The sequence below is a fragment of the Haemaphysalis longicornis genome, unplaced genomic scaffold, assembly GCF_048455015.1.
Source record: "Haemaphysalis longicornis isolate Haplotype H1 unplaced genomic scaffold, Haemaphysalis longicornis Haplotype H1 scaffold_6, whole genome shotgun sequence".
Lineage (NCBI taxonomy): Eukaryota > Metazoa > Arthropoda > Arachnida > Ixodida > Ixodidae > Haemaphysalis > Haemaphysalis longicornis.
In genome coordinates, this window is record NW_027526407.1 from 155,797,430 (window position 1) to 155,814,971 (window position 17,542).

General features: G+C 49.4%; 1 protein-coding gene across 1 annotated transcript; it reads right to left on the minus strand.

The window, feature by feature from the left end:
- Positions 1–3,532: 3,532 nt before the first annotated feature.
- On the minus strand, positions 3,533–7,180 carry LOC144142010 (vacuolar protein sorting-associated protein 4-like). Its single transcript, XM_077673440.1, has 2 exons — positions 6,896–7,180; positions 3,533–4,405 (listed from the first exon to the last, which is right to left on the minus strand). The coding sequence occupies exons 1-2, from the start codon at positions 7,178–7,180 to the stop codon at positions 3,533–3,535; spliced, it is 1,158 nt and encodes a 385-aa protein (XP_077529566.1).
- Positions 7,181–17,542: the final 10,362 nt, after the last annotated feature.

The window sequence follows — 17,542 nt, forward strand, 5'->3', positions numbered from 1 at the left end:
TGAAGGCGTGTATATAGTCACGATAAGACGAAGTAGGGGGTAGCAGGGCATACCGCTGTAGTCACGACGATTGACGACGAAGAAGCTGTAAGCGGGGGTAGCGAGCACGGGCTCCATTAAGGCCGCTTAATTGCACAGTTTGTCCGATCATTTAAATGCATCTCTTATTAAGCACCGCTTACTTCGTGTCATCTGTTCCCCCGCCACGTAATAATATTTTCAATCATGCTATTCTTGACATTACGGTCTAGTAACACAAGTTACCAACTTTTTTCTTCCTTTTTTTTCTCTTTTCTATCCCTTGGTTTTCTTATCTTTTCTTCGGTGATGATTCCTTTGTGTCGATTGAATTTTACTCTGCGCAATGTTATTTTGGTGACATTGACATGTTCTGCATAGTCTTGTCTTCGGCCTTTTTAACAAAGGCTGACTGTATTCCACTGAAATAAACAAAATTGGCAGAGACGCTCAACACTGCCAACATATGTGAATGTGAAAGCCGAACAATGGCGCCAGAACACCACCGCGCCCCTCCAATGTGCAGCCGTCGCCACTGAGGTCACGTGACGTTCAATAAACATTCGTAAAAATTTGTGCGTTTGACGAGTCATATGACGCGTTCGCCTTTTCATAAATACACCATGACTGTCATAGATTCATGCATTGTAGGGTTTAAAGCGCCGACGCAACGCAGGCGATGAGGGGCGCTGTAGTGGAGGGGTCCGGATTAATTTTGACCACCTGGGGATCTTTAACGTGCGCCGAAATCTCGTACACACGGGCGTTTTTGCTTTTCGCCTCCATCAGAAAAGTGGCCGCAACGGCCGGGAATCGAACCCGCGACCTCGTGCTCTGAGCCACCGCGGCGGGTGCTCGTGCTCTGAGCCACTGAGCCACCGCGGCGGGTGCCATGCAAGAAATCAGTTAAGCGTTCGGAATGGCGCACAACAGCTCCAGCATGCGAAATTAAAGCAAGCACAAAGAGAACAGAACTCCCGTTGGCGCAGTTTCAGGCAGGGTGCGCGCGAGCACTGCGGAGGCGGGAAATTTGCAATGCATTGGGTGGCAGCAGTGAGAGGATAACGGCGCTGCAGCCCATTATGGCGAATCACTTTTCTGCCCTTCCGATAAATTTCACATTGAGTGGAATGGCTTTAAATTTTTTTTGGACGCGTTACGAAGCGCTCCAGCGCGAGGCGTAAACGAGCGTCCCGGTGTTATTTTTTAGCACGCGTTACGTTAATCTAGCGCGAGGCGTAACGAGTTCCCCGGTGTTTTGTAGCGTGATTACACGAGACGACGATTACGACGGTGATTGCTACGGCGATTAAGACAACGACGACGACAGGAGGTGCCAACAGCCCCAGCCTCTAAGCGGCTTCACCCCGAACCCACTCTTTGCAACTGCAACGTGCACTGAGGGGCTAGACAGGCCTTCAGCTGACCACACATAGCTTCGCGGGAGCTGCGGACTGCGACTTTCGCATCTTTCGTTTTCCCGTGTCATGCTGTACCCATTACCGGGAAGTCTTACCTGATTTCTGCCGAGGAATGAATCGTCTCTCTCTGGGAGAACCGTAGCTGGCGCCTCAGGACGATGACAGCGACGGTGATGTCTGTGGCAGTCGCGATGCTGCCTGGCACCGGAGGAAGACGACGAGTGAGAATTCTATGATGAGACCGAAGAGGTCAGACCTGCATAATACTGGGCTTGCTACTTGAGATGGGGCGGTGAACACGCAGTGCGGTTTGAATGCTGCAGGTTGCACGACTGGAAAAAAAAAATCGTTCGCTCGACGCTAGCAAAAAAAAAAAAAAAAAATGACAAGGAAACAGCAGGGTGCGGAATAGTTGTTACTCCGGATTTTTTTTTTTCATGAGGACATTTATGCCGCCCCTGAATGTGCACTGCTTGCGCTCTTTAGCGAACACCTGTGCACGTTAAGAAGGAAAGGTGTACAAACAGGTTTGTTCGGTTTCGAGTAGAACCCAAGCTTACCTAATCCTGAACCCGAACGAGGTTCAGGAGAATCGGATTAAACTCTATTTCTCTTCGAATGGACCTTTTCAATGTAGGGATCTGCACAATCGTGCGCTGACAGGTCCGCCGTTCTTAACCAGTGCTTGCAGGAAGCAACCCCGACAAGCACAGCTTTTGAACTAATCGACAAAGAACTGGCATAAATCTGCCGCTCGCTATACTGCAGGCTGGCAAATGCCGCAGCGATATTTTTGTGCCGAGCTAATGGAAGTTGTGATATCACGATAACTTTCTCCCGGCTGAGATACGTTCAAAGATAGGACAGGTCTTGAATGGAGACCGACATGTGGCGCATGCAGATGATAGTGTATTGAGTTGTTTTATTTCCATAAAGTATACATAATTTTATCGGGGATTGGTAGAGGAAAAAGCCGCGCCAGGCAGCTTGACAAGCCCTAAAATCCATTGACAGAGGCAGCTGCAGCAGGGGTCGAGTGAGAGAGAAAAGACAAATAAAGAACCCTTCTCGATAAAAAAGGAAAAGAAAAAATGACAGAGAAAGAGAAAGGGACTCCCGCCCTCAACGAAAAAAACAACAACAGCAACAGCAACAACAACTACAATAACAACTACAAAAAAACAAAAGAAGAAAAAATTGGCGCTAGAGTTAGAGAGAGAGGGAACTTTTAGTAGAAAAGGATGACCACTGGTCACGATGGACTGGGGGGGGGGTAAAAGAAAATAGCTGGTCGTTCAGTTTGTGATGATCGCAATAGGGATCGCAAATGAGTCCAGAGTTTGTGCAGGTTTGCGTGTTCCTTAGGGGGAAGACCCACTCAGACAACCCATGCTAGACCACTTTTAATTCAATAAACTGTCATGTCAGATAATAGTTGTGCATCAGTTTGTTGTGGATCGGGATGTGGTTGGTTCGCTAGAGATGCACAATTCAAGGCGTGGGTAATTCAATTCAATGTCACAAGTACAATGGTGCGACCGGGACAGTGTTCAAGCTAGTGACAATTGTAGAGCGCTAAATATTGGGGCAAAACAGAACCAAGGCGACAAACACTATTAGAAGAACAAGAAAAGTACAGCGTACAGGCATCAAGCATCACTGATACATGAGGCGCATTACTAGAGAATTGAAAGAGGAATGTGGATTTCGCGTTGTGGGCGAACAAGATATGAAATGACATGAGCATCAAAGAAGAAAAGGGGTTCTTGCACTAACGAAACGCATTCGAAACTTCAGGCAAGTATGAAAAAAAGAAAGAAGTGTTGGCGGTTCCTAAGGGGTGCCGCTACAGAAAGTACGTACGTAAATGTGTAAAAGGTCGATGACCAGCGTTTTGTGATAACGAAATGTTTAATTTCTTGGAGGTAATGAATCCTCCTTACGGTCATCATTAGTGATTCATTTCAAACAAGCGGCAAATTTCGGAGAGTATTTGCTGAAAAAATGCCCGTTGATTTTGTTTGTCCACGAACGAGACGGACTCGCGGTAATTCGTCCTCCCGGCGCACCCGTCGTGCGCCGCCTCCGCTGCGCTAGTTGGCCGTAGGGTTCGCCTGAATGAACTCGGCGTGCTTGGGCGCGTCCTCCTCGCTTAGGTCAGGCGTGATGACGGGCGCCACGGCGTCCATGTCGGGCTTGTTCAGGTGATTGCACCGCTCGGCGTCCTCCTTCATCTTCACGGCTTCGAGGTTGTGGAAGTTGCGCGCCAGCGCGTAGCGGACGATGCGCTGCAGCTGGTAGCGCGAGAAGCGGGCGGTCTTCTTGGCCAGGTCCTCCATGTCTCCGTCCTTGTACGTCGGGCAGCGCAGCTTGCCCATCTCTTCCTTGATGATGGCCAGGCGGGCCTCCTCGGTCTCCGGGATCGGGATGTTGATGCGGGCATCGAAGGCGCCCTTCATTCCCTCCTCGATGAGCCAGGGCCGGTTGGCGGTGGCAATGATGATCTCGCGGTACTCCTTCTTGGCGGCCACCTCGTCCAGGTACTCCCGCAGCCCGGACTTGACGGCATCGACCACGGGCTTCTTGGCGTCGGGGTAGTCGGCCAAGTAGAGCTGGTCGAGGCACTCCAGCACCAGGACGCCCGTGTTGTGCTTCTTGAAGTTCCTCACCAGCATCTTGGTCATCTTGGCCGCGTCGTGCGTCAGGCCACCGATGACGAAGAGGTCGAGGTCGACAATGAAGATGGACTTTTCGGGATACTTGACGTAGAGAGACTTCATGAGCAGCGACTTGCCCGTGCCATGCGGTCCGTGGAGCAAGATCGTCGAGGCGGCCTTCGCCTTCGGATCCGTGATGATCTGGGTGAGCACGAGCTTGGCGCCGTCGATGCCCTGGATGTCGCAGACGAAGTTGATCTTTTTGCCCGAGGTCACGGTTCCAGCAGCAGTGCACCACGGCGGAAGCACCTGCGCACACACGACGGCCCGTGTGTCTACAGCCCCGCCACAGCGATCTTGTGCGGCTGTGGCCCTGTCGTCGAGGGGTTTCCCCCTGCACTGCCACTTGCACGAGAAAGAGCACTTCTACGAAGCTCCCACAAATAGCAATCGCCACAAAGCTCGTACATATTTAAATAACCGGAACCCCATATTTAACTCACTAAAACACATTATAGGTGTTTTCCCACCGTAACGTCGCACTGAGTTCGAATTAATCGTTGTTTGTAGGCAGGGGGGAATTGCTAGCTTGGTACGTTTGGCATGAGCAAGTCTGCGCAAGTCTTAGAACCAAGGGAAAGTAACGGCGAAGTAAAAAAGGGGGGTTCAAACGAACAGCCTTACATTATTCTTCAATATCACTGCGTAGTTGGGCACAACACGTCAAGTGCTACTGCTGCTTAGAAAACAGAAATTCCAGTCTGAAGTGTGTTCGTGCAATGGGAGAATGCGGTAGCTCATACACTCAAACGGGGGAGAAGCAGGAGTTCTCTGCGTCTAAGTTCTTTTCGGAGCGGTGCAGAAACTCTGCAGGAAAGCACGCTGTACTAAAAAAAAAAACAATTCCGGTTTAGTTTGGGTGCGCGTTCAGGAGAGAAACATTTTAGTTGCGGATGCCTCCGTCATGCTGAAGAGAAAAAAACAGTTATGAATGTGTTTGTAGCGCCAATGGGGATGTAGAATCTACGTGAGTAGCCGAACTGTTTCTCCGTGTACGCGGCAAAGCATTTTTTTCGGCACTGTATTGCTGCCCAGCCCAATGCGTTGTCAAGCGCATTTGTCAAAAAAGTAGCCGGAAACAACAGCAGGAAGGTAACAAACCACACAAAAGTCGTAAAACCTGTGACCATTCCTTTTTGTGACCAGTGCTATCTAGATTGACCTTGAGTCCAACGTGCTCTGCTGAAGTTATGTCGCCTGACAGGTGTGTTTACACGGGCTATGAAGGCCTTGCAAAAGTTTGGTAGCGCTGACACAGGTGAGGGTTAAGTGACTGGACACACACAGGGCCCTAGTGTGTGTCCAGTGGCTTCGTTTTTGTTGCGGAAGCTACACTGGCCGTGGTTGAGCAGTTTCGCGTGGACATTGAAGGGCCGTGTTGCGCAAGCGCGAGGAGTATTGGGTTGGATTGGATTGGATCGGATTGGATTGAATTTGGATTGGATTGGATTGGATTACATTGAATTGTGTTGGATTGGATTGGAAATCCAATCCAAATGGAGTACGGGTGTGTAGAGAATTGGGTTTGCACCCGCCGTGGTGGCTCTGTGGCTAAGGCGTTGTCAGCTGGCTCCCACGATTCCAAGAACTTTCTGCGCCGAGAAGTGAAAACGGACGGCCACGGGGCCCCTAGCCACTCAACACCACGGGAGCTGCCGCCCGAAAAAGCGCAGTACGACCGCAATTTAGGGCAATGACCGCGCCCTGTGAATCCGAGCTCCTCCAGAGCACCAACGCGCCCCTGACTCGGGTGTGTTATGCCCGAGAACAGGGGGCGACTCCAGACGCAACGCGTGTGTTTATATTCGTTCCCTCACTCTCACGTGTACGTTCCTTCGCCTAGAGAGGGTCGCCCCATGCCTGCGCACCACGTCAGACGTTTTCTCTCCGTGCTCCTCTGTCCTGATCCATTGTAACCTCAGTTTTTCTCTATTATTAAACCTTTAAATTCTCAAACCCTAGTTTCTCCCATTCGATCTTCATTCGAGCCACGACGTAGCTCACAGCGTTGCGCTCCTGAGCACGAGGTCGCGGGCTCGATTCCCGGCCGCGGCGGCCGCTGTTCTGATGGAGGCGAAAAGCAAAAACGCCCGTGTGTGCGAGATTTCCGCGCACGTTAAAAATCCCCAGGTGGTCAAACTTAATCCGGAGCCCTCCACAACGGCGTGCCTCATCGCCTGCGTTGCGTTGGCGCGTTAAACCCTACAATCAATCAGAATTGGGTTTGCACATTCGCCGGTCTGCGTATTCCAGAGGAGTGATGTCATAGCCGCGGCAGACGCACTGGCGCCGGCGAGCGCCCAGCTGTGCGCCTCCGTTTCGCAGTGGCCAAGTCTGACGCTGCGCTTGTGCCGCTTGATAGCCGTTTCGCGTTGCTCCTGCAGAGCCATGCTGCGCATGCGCGAGGAGCAGTGACTGGACTGGACTGGACTGGACTGGATTGGACTTGACTGAACTGGATTGGATTGAATTGAACTGGATTAGATTGGATTGGAAAAGAAATCGTTTTAGCAGCAGTCAGCATGATAATCAGCTAATCCTAGACAACCAGGAAACCCAAGAATAACCAGCTGAACCACCTCACGCTACGTATTTCCTGGCATGACCGAGCTAAGCCACTGCTAATTCTGTCTGTGCAGAGCTAACAAACTTTTGCAATGTCCACCCAACAGGCCCAAAGTAGCACTCTATGAAGGCCGCTCAGCGCCACCGGCCCGACAAGTGCATGTTCCCGCTCACCTGGGACAGCACGGAGGCCTGGTGCAACTTCTTCAGCTCGGGCAGTCCATCTCCGGCCACCTCGTGTTCGGCGTCTCCGGCGAACTCCTTGAGCTTCTGCGCCCGCTCCACGTAGGGCGCGCACGTGTTGCGGATAAGCAGCGCGGCGCTCAGGTACGACTCCATGGCTTTGCGGTAGAGCCGGATGGCGTTGGCGAACTGCTTCTTGCCGTCCTCCACATTGGCCTGGTTTGACAGGTCCACGGCCGCCTTGATGTCGTTGATGAGCGTAACCGGCACAACCATCGCGGCCGCCGACGCTTCTGCAGGCCCAAGAAGAGGAGGCCAAGCTGCAGGAGCTTCCTCGCCAACGCTGCTCGAGGCGGGATGATGATGATGGCAGCCAACTTTGTTTTCTTCCCGTGTTATTCAAACGGTATGCGAAATTACCCGCGGAAACCATTTGTGGTCCTCCACTTCCGGTGGACATTTTTCGCATCGGAACGCCCGTGAAAATGCTATTGAAAAAAGCTTAAAACAAAACAGGACAGAAACCAGACAAGATAAAAATTCCCCCGCATTTCCCCGAGGGGGAGAATGTGAAATTGCGAATGCACGGTTGTCGGCCCGCTTGCGGCGCTTGCGCTCGGCCCCCGCAGCCCACCGCCTCGCCGCCTTCTCTTCCGTCTCTTCCATCGGGTTTGTAGTATCACGTGTACACCATGCAGTTATCAAGCCGCTATAACGCCGCTGAGTCGCCAACGCACGCCGCCGACGACGTAGTTTGAATGCGTTGAAGATATAAGGCGCGTCACTAACACTGATATCAGCGTCGTGTCCGTGGCTTGGTCGGTAGAGCGTCGCGCTGCGGCCGCAAAGTCCTCGGATCGAAACCTGGCGCCGGATGCTATTTCTTTTTTAAATATAGAGGAGCACTGCGGACGCCGCCGCCGCCGCCGCCGGCGGTGGATGGTTTGGGGTCGCTTATAAAGTGCATTCGCACTTAAAAAATTGGCAGTGGCTTAGCTCGGCTATGACAGGATATACGTAGCGTAAGCTAAGGTTCAACGGGTTGTTCCAGTGTTTCCTGGTTGTCTAGGATTAGCTGATTATCATCTGTAAAACAATTTCCTGCTAAAACAATTTCCAATCCAATCCAATCCAGTCCAGTCCAGTAGCGGCGGCGGCGGCTCCGACGCGTCAGCTTTGCGCCGTGAGACGTCACTGCTCCTTGCGCATGCGGAGCACGGCTCTCCAGGGGCCACGCGAAACTGCTCAACCTCGGCCAATGTAGGTCACGCTACAAAACGAGGAGTAATAAAAACAGCCACAGACCGGCGCAGGATTCAACCTGATTTTGTAGTGAAGCTGCTTATGGCTGGGGTTCAACTGGCGCGCGCACCTTTTTTTTTATACACAACCTTTATTTACAAAGATATGCATATATACATAATGCACTGGCACGCTCGAGGCGGTGACCAACGCTGGTACGCGTGCATACTGTCGCCACAGGAACTCCAACCACCTTTAGGCGAGCCTTCCCTTGAGTCGCAAAGTACGCAATCCAGTGGGACTGCGGTGGCAACAAAGAACAAACGAGCAGGAAAATATGGCATTCGGAGACATTGTAATATGAGATTGCATGAACAGAGATTTGTGGGAAGGTAACATGTTCCCATGTGGGTGTAAACTGTGGGCAAGGATATAAAGCGCCTGTTCAGAGAAAAGAAGCAACTCTTCAACGAACTAGTGGGGCAACATCAGAGCCGTTGCCAGCGGTGCATCTCTTTTAACTGCAGAGCATTTCTTAGCCTCGCCTCTTCCTGCGTCGGACGGCGTCCACAGCTCCGCGTCCGCAGCAGGAGCGCGCATGCGTCGTAGTCAGCCCGTTCGCTCGTCCCCCCCGAAACGCTCCGTCGCGGTCTCGGCCACGGCCGGGCTGGAGGAGCGGCGGGCGCGCACTTTCATTGACAGTGCGTGCTCGCCGCTCCTCCAGTCCGGCCATGTCTCGGCGTAACAGGTGCGTGATAGCAGCGCGGTGGGGCGTAGAACAGCGCGCGCTGCTTGCGCATGCGCGCTCTCCCCCCCGTTCCGCTCTCCCTCTACTGCGCGCGCTGCAAATATAAAGCCGCTAGCGGTCGCTCGTGCTTCAGTCACTGCGTTGCTCCTTCCTTTCTTGGTTGACGCTCGCTCCCACGTTTACTCGTGTCTGCTACTCCAGCATCACGGAAGAAGCGATGGAAGCAACACTGCCTTCAACCAGTACTGGGGCCCCAATGCTCTGCATTTACTCGTCTTCCCCTCGCGGGAAGGCGCGGGAATTTTTTTTTCTTTGAAGCGCTGCAGTGCTTGGCATCCTTTTTGCAGTGAGTCGAGGAGCTCCGTGTCAGAATGTTATGCCCCCAACACGCACACTGTCCATTCCGCCTTTGCTGTGAAGTGCCGCCAGGAAGGTTCCTAGCAAACTCCACTGCGTCCACTCGAGCCCTCCACAGCGAGTGGAGCCCCAGGACAAGCACGCAGTCCCGAAGCACCTTGTTCTCTGTGGGCGCACTCAGGTGCCGGAGGCCTGACCACGACAGGTCCCGTCGTTCGTTTACACCCAGCCGCTCTGGGCGTTACAGTGGCTTCCCTTAACACATACCCGCCTGGCTCAACAAAACACTTCCTCCACTTCATGTTTTTAGAAGGCCAGAACGACCAGTTAGCATTCAATCAACTCCTTACCCACCATGGTACTCAGACCATACCCAACCCCCCCCCCCCATGCACCCTTTTACATTACACATGAATGCACCATTCGGACTCCCAAGCGGTCTTTCACGAGCAGTTAAGGACGACGCTTAAAAAACACAACAGCAACCCTCAAGTTTCTTCCGCCCCCTTCTCCCAGAAGACTCCAGACAAGACCAAGACCCAGCTCGCTTAACCTTACAGATCCCTTGACGTCCGTCCCCCAACAGGCCCAGACTTCGTCTTGATTCCGGCAAAGGCTTTTCTCCCAGTCTTACCCCAAATAAATGCCAAACCACATGCACGCTTAGAACCGACGTACTACATGCGCAACTGCGACGTAAACCGGCGTAAGCGCGTAAGGAACCGGCGTACTCCGGCGTACGCCGAATGCATTGCTACGCGCTTGTTACGCCCAAGTCAGAGCCCACCAGACTTTGACTCAAACTTTGGGGCGCATGGTGTTGACGCAGACTTCTGGTGGCGACGTTGTCTGGCGGTCAGGTCGCATAACACGACAGCAAATTGATAAATAAGCTAACTTTACGATTAATTATTTGATGAAACGAAGTAATTTGTAAAAAATTGCGCCCACCTCCCCGCGAGGGGAACCCTGTGTAGATGCGACGCATCGTGGGGTTCACTAGGTGTTTCCGTTGGATTGATTCTGAAATCGCGTGAAAAGTGTCGGGAACGCGTATGATTACTATGTTTTATGATTATTATTATGTTTTATCGGCCAATCTTGGTCAATCTGTCTAAGTGGTTTGCTTGGGGCTTCGCTGTCGCAACGACCTTTACTCCATCATTGTTGCTGTAAGTGGGAGCTTCTTTTCTTTTATTGCAATTGTTAATCATTTCCCCATCATGCGTTGTATCCGTAGCTTCTTGACGTAGTTTGAATGAGTCATGGATATAAGGCGCGTTGGTAGCATTTGATTCTGCCTCGGTTTTGTGGCGCAGTGGGAAGAGTACCATGTACCTCGCGTTCCGCCCATACGGTCATTGGATCGAAACCGGGCGCCGCTTACTATTATTTTTTTTATAGTGTAGGGGGAGGGGTGTGGACGAGAGAGGGGCATCGGAGAGGAGAGGGGTGAGCGGCGGAGAGCGCAGCTCGCGCGGCGAGGAGAATGGGGGAGGGGCGGACGACAACAACGCCGACGCTGCATGGACAAGGCGAGTGAATGAGATGCAGTCGCATCTAAAATACGGAGAGAAAACTACGGGACAAAACACGCGAAGCAACGACCAACTACGGGAACATGGCAGTTCACGCCAAATGTAGCGGAGGGTTTTGTGCATGGCGAGTATGCGTACTAATCCTTAACGTTTTAATGTCCCAAACAAAAATATTGTATGGTCGGCTATAGAAAATCCTTTTTATGGTCGTCTTTAGCTATTTGGCCCAATAATCTTTAGACTTTTCTATGGCTGTCTTTAGCGATTCGTATCGCCATTCCTATGGGTGTCTTTAGCTTCTTCTATAACCGGTTCTACGGCTGTCTTTAGCTATTCTTATCGACATTCCTATGGGTGTCTTTAGGTTCTTCTATAGCCGGTTGTATGGTTGTCTTTAGCTATTCGTATTGAAATCCCTATGGGTGTCCTTAGCTGCTTCTATAGCTGGTTCTATGGCTGTCTTAGGTCTTCTTTGGATATCGCTACGGCTATAGAAGAATCTAAAGACACCCATAGGAATGTCGATAGGAATGGCTAAAGACAGCCATAGAAATGTCTAAAGATAATTGGGCCAAATAGCTAAAGACAACCATAAGAAGGTTTGTCAATAGCCGACCATACAATATTTTTGCATGAGCTGCAGCCAGAAGAGAATCACCACTACTTGAAACACAGCGACAGCAGCAGCCGCTGAGAAATTATTAGCACGCTGCCATGCCGGCATAGAGCCTTGCAGATCTCTAGAACTTGTCCTGTGGCACTTAGGTGCATTCTGTAATACATGCTCCACTTCAGCGATATAGGGGGAGTGCGAGGTTGCGATTGCAAACACTTCGCCAGTTTTCATTCACAAAAGGCTTAAACACAGGCATTCAAGGAAAGCAATATCAAGGGGTTTATTCATTCCATTCATCACATAAATGGCTACTATCTCCGCTACTTCACCACCAGTAAACAGTTGTTCACATACGCCGATCGAAAAACACAGCACACGCATTCCAGCACCCTGGCTCACGCTTAAGTGACTCGCTCGACAGCCACACTACGCGGCACATTCCCCGCGAACGTCCGCCGAGACACAAATACCTACAGGTGCTGGGTAGTCCATAGAAAAGAAAGCACTCAGAAGTCGTTCATTACACTCAGTACTCAACGCACACAGCTGCAAGTTCGGTGGCTAAAATGGAAATGCACTCTGAATAAAACAATGAAGATGGTCGCACACAATGCAATGATAAAAAAAACGTTTTCCCAAGTTCACTGAATTAGTTCCTTGTAAGTTTTCTCAGTTCGCGAAAAAATTATTTTTGTCACATCACCGCGGCCAAATCTTCACTTCTGTCTACGTTGCAGTGCCCATGTGGTGCAGGGTAGTTTAGAAAAGTATTCGTGAACACCAAAAAAGTCCTGCATTTCTCGCACTATAGAGTCTCTTCAGTTCGTAAGATCACTCACCCTAGAGTTTTGCGTACGATGAAATTCCTGTCACAGTATCGCAGGTATCCATTTTCGCATGACTTGAAGTTGATGTTGAATTAATCGTAACACTGTCACCGTAAACACCGAAATTCACGACACCAAAAAGCGACACATTTGCTTGGCGTCACACCATCTACACGAGCACATTGCCGTCGAGTCGAAATTCCCAGCACCAGGCAACACGTGCCATGCCCGCGCACATGAACAAGGAGACGAAATGTGCCTGACTGAGTACATCCAGGTATAAGCAGGTCCATCGCGATAGCAAATAGTGCGGAGATACATGCCCATCTTTCGATCTTTTTCTAACTTGTTTGCTGGTAATTTTTTTTTTTGTAAGTACAAGATCGCTTAACGTTTTGTTTTCTTCATCCGAAAAAAGTTGTATCTGTTCTCAGTACTCAGGGAACATTGTCTGTCACTAGCATTGCTTCGCGCAGGAATACTAACACAGCGCGGGCCGCACGGCCGTGTCCTTCGGTACCCATCGCCAAAACCAGTATGTCAAACAAACAAAAGAAAATAAAACAGGAAGCAGGGGTGTCCCCTCTACCCTTTCATCGCTTCCCAGAATTTCTTCACCGCGCCTCCTTCGCCCGGCGTGGGTCGCTCTCCCCCTTTCTCAATGACTAATCTGGAAGTGGGGTCCGCGGGAGAAAGAATGCGGTTGTTCGCAGCTTCCACCATATTTCTGAGAGAGCGTACCCTGGGCCGCGAAAGTTATTTCCAATCTGCTTCGACGCTGTGAGGGCCGTTTTCAGAGAAGCCCGCTTTTTCACTTGACCGCGTCAGCGAAGGGCCACAGAGGAATACAGTCAAACTCCGCTACAACGAAATTCACGGGGATCGCGAAAAATTTCGTTGTACCGAGAATTTCGTTGTCGCGGAAAAATCAGTAAATAAAGAAAATAGGGCAGGCGTCTAACTGGCGTCGTGAAATCTCCCACATACCTTTTCGCCCCAATGTTGCCAACTTGCTTGGAGCTCGCTCCGCCAAAAATAGCACCCTTTTTTAGCACGGAGTTTATATCGTAATTTGCGGTCACAACGCGTCTCGCGGCGCTTAGACCAGCGTTGTAATATGCGCGTCGTACTCGTGGAGATCCGCGCAAAAGCAGGCGTCGTGAAATCACAGCGCGGAGTTTATATTTTACTTTGCGGTCACGGATATGCACAGGATATGCACGACACTCTGGGAGCATTTTATTTCCAAAACTTGAAAAAATCGCTGATTTTTGTCTGTTTGCGCTTTCGCACGAGCAACGGGAGAATGCGCTGCTCACAGTCTGCGAGGAGCTGCATGGCGACATCATCGTCATGGGCGCCAAGGAGCGCGAGAAAGGGCGAGAAGCGGTTTCCTCCTCCTCCGCCGCCGCCGCCGCCGCTTTTGAGCGCCGTCGGCGCCGGTAATCCGGACATCGAGAAGCGGCAGCTTCTCGATGTCCGGATGTTCGGAGAAAATGTTGGTACTATATAATTTACATTGTTAGAACTTATCAAAATTAGTTAGAGTGGTTCAGTCCGTTGCAGATCGAGTGACTTGTGTCCCGGGAAAATTTCGTTGAACCGGGAGAACAATAAAAAAAGTGGTTCGTTGTGGAGGGAGTTTTAATACAATGGGGCCTATGGGATGCGGGTGGGGAATCGAAAAACCTTCGTTGAAGCGGGAATTTCGTTGTGGCGGAGTTTGTTGTACCGGAGTTTGACTTTAATTCTACGAAATTATACGTCTTTCGGTCAACGCTCATTTGCAAGCTTTGCGGACGCGCAGTATCCAAAGTTGCAACCTTAATTTGAGCGTTAATGAGTAGCTTCTTTTAATTGTACTTTTCCCGTATTGTTGGTATAATAAGTACCTAACCTTATTGAACAAATACGTTCATATAACCGGCCGATCAACCTCATCATCGTTATCCAATCTGTGTTGTCACTTTTCGATTAGCGGCTGGAAACTTGGAGCCGTATGTTACTATGAAGTTAGTTAAAGAAGCCTTTATGGATGCAGGCTTGTAAGTTCTGCGCCAAACGCTTTCTTAATCCGGCAAAATGTTGCTTAATTATCACACATCTAAAGGTTTACAGTTATATATTGTACTGTACCCAGCAGCAGAAGCTTTTATGGCTGCCTCACTTTAGCTTTAAAGCAAATTCTCTCCAATAGCTGGCAGAAGACATCCGTATGGTTCCAAGTTTGTAGACTTAGAGCTAAACAACGGCCCATAGCCAGCCAAATGAGCTTTTATGGCTTTCTCTCTATAGCTTTAGGACGAACTCTTTTCAATAGCTGGCAAAAGACAGCTGAATGGTTTTGAGTCTGTAGACTTCAAGCTAAAAAATGAGCTTTGCCTTCAAGCTTCAAGCCAAAATGACTTCAAGCCAAAAGAGCTTTGCCGCGGCTGGTCTATAGAACTAAAGCCATACATATTTCTTTAGCTGGCTATAGTTACCTGAATAGCTGTGACTCTATAGACTAAACGCATTAGGATGTTCTATAATCGTCTAAAGAGAATTGTATGGTTTACAATCTTTAGTGTAGGATCTATAAAAACTTCAATAGCTGGCTATAGCCTAATTTATGCCTTTTTATGGGTGACCATAGAGACCCATAGGCGGCCATAGCTCACCATACATTTTTCAATAGACGCCCATAAGGCATTTTTGTATGGGGTCCCAAGAACTGTTTTAGTTGTTTCTGTATTAAATATACGTACTTATGTGAGAACAGGCATTATTTGTTTTATTTGAGTTAAAATGTAGTTGAACTGATCGCCACAAAGCTGAGTGCATGGTAGTCGAGCCACACTGCGCGGCGCATTGGTTTACGCGCGCTTTGCGGCGAAATGTGGATACTCGCTGTGTCCGACGTAGTCGGTAGGCGTAAAGGCAGTGGCGTATGTCGGCGCAGGGGTACGTCGTTACGCGAGTACGTCGATTTTACGCGCGCATGTGGTTAGGCGACTCGCGACAGCACAGAATAGCAGCGGAGACAATTAGTTGCCATGCGCTGAACGCGTCGTGACATCATTGACAGCTCATACGTAGAATTTCTGGATTTTTTTCTTTCCCATAACGTGCTTGCCGTAATGTGGCAGCAGAAATTGTTATTTTTATGAAGAAGGGGTAAGTTTTTTCTCATCGGCTGTTTCCTTGTTTTGTTTTGACAATCCAGCATTGATTGCTTTTTTGAAACCGACCTTTACTTATTTTAAACTCCTGCATTGTGGAAGTTTTCCTTCCCATTTTTTGTTTCGTTGAAGGCGTGTATATTGTCACGATAAGACGAAGTAGGGGGTGTCAAGGCATACCGCTGTAGTCACGACGATCGACGATGAAGAAGCTGCAAGCGGGGGTAGCGAGCACGGTCTCCATTATGGCCGCTTAATTGCACGGTTTGTACGATCATTTATATGTATCTCTTATTAAGCACCGCTTACTTCGTGTGATCTGTTCCCCCGCCACGTAATAATATTTTGAATCATGCTATTCTTGACATTACGGTCTAGTAACACAAGTTACCAACTTTTTTTCTTTCTTTTTCCTCTGTTCTATTCATTTTTTTCTTATCTTTTCTTCGATGATGATTCCTTTTGACGATTGAATTTTACTCGGCGCAATGTTATTTTGGGGACATTACCCTGTTCGGCCTAGTCGTGTCTTTGGCCTTTTTAACGAAGGCTAACCGTATACCACTGAAATAAACAAAATATACAGAGACGCTCAACACTGCCAACATATGTGAATGTGAAAGCCGAACAATGTCGCCAGAGCACCACCGCGCGCCTCCAATGTGCAGCCGTCGCCACTAAGGTCATGTAACGTTCAATAACAATTGGTGTTTACGCCAAGGTAAATATAAATGGTAGCGAAGGTTCGGGCAAAAAGCGGTTCAGAACCTATTGCCAGCGACATCAGCATGGGGGCTTATGGGAGTGGCGATTGAAGCGCGACTAGGTGAGGAGGGAACAAACACTAGCAACAAAAAACCAAGTTTTGCTCAACAATAAAACAACAAATATATTTTACGAACTATATTTATTTCTGAATCACATTTATTTAGGCACAGTGTATAAATAATTTATGAAAATGCCGTTCATTCTCAAAAATCTTTTTTGTAGCGCACTCTGAAGAATGGCACATGTCATTGCTTTGTGATGAAGTCCTTGTTGTGATCGGAAAGGCGCTCCTAAAGTTCGTCTGCTGGGAAACGCCCCTCGCGTGTTTTGGTGGTGCGCATTTGCATTCGTTCTTCCTTGTTAATTTGGTGTGCTCTTAATTTTTGCTGTGCGTGGACTTGCGAGGTGCGTTGTATCGTCGGTGAACACGTTTAGAACCGTGCTTGACGGGCACGGTGAACTACGGGACGATGCTGCCAACGGTTGGAGCGGAGCGCTTTCCTCGGTACCTACGGAAACGATGTGCTGCAAAAGGTTGCAACAGCAACTCCCGTACGCCTGGCGTTTTACTGCACCATTTTCCTCTCATTTCCACAGGTAACGCGAAACTATAGTACTGTTAATACGTGCACGGGGGTTGTGTAAGAGGACGTCGTGTTGCTTCGAAAAAAATGGGTCTAAAGCTTTGTTATGTCACCGTTATTTCTTGATTTCACCTCAGGCTGGCTCGGAGCAAGTGGTGTGAATTTTTCTAGCACTTCTCAGCGTAGTACCACTCGAATTTAAACGAGTCGCTTTATTTGTCTATCTCAGTGTCTTCTCTATTGCATTACAACGCTTGCAGTAAGCTTCCCGCACTTGTATGCGCAAGCATTATTTCCATCGCAGTACTGTGTTGTGCTGCTCCGTGCTGCGCTGCTGCCAGCTCTTTTCTGCTATGTGCTTTTACATACTGCCGTCGCTTTCGTTTGAATTGATCCCTTTTTTCTCTTTTTACTTATCAGTTGCGACACTTGCCTAATAATGCAACCAGGAAATTGCAGGCGTGAATGCTGAGTGAACTTCTGTAGAAACCCATGTCTACTTGATAAGACGCCGGTGCAACTGCGGTGTGCTCGCTGCACTTTCGTGAATCGGCATTCCTGCGGCCCGGTTTTCTGCGTCAAGATGCAGTGCCTAGTTCTTTTCTCTTGTTTCGAAGTAGTTCTGCTGTTGACGCTTTCATTGCTCATAATGCTATGTGTTACGGGTAAAGTCAATTTTTCGGTGCGTAAGGAAAATCATAATGCATGTAGTGCCCACGAACATTTTGTACTTATTGTATACGTGCTGATTTTGTGCAGTGTGGTAAATTTGTTTTATGTTTATCCTGGAATAAAAT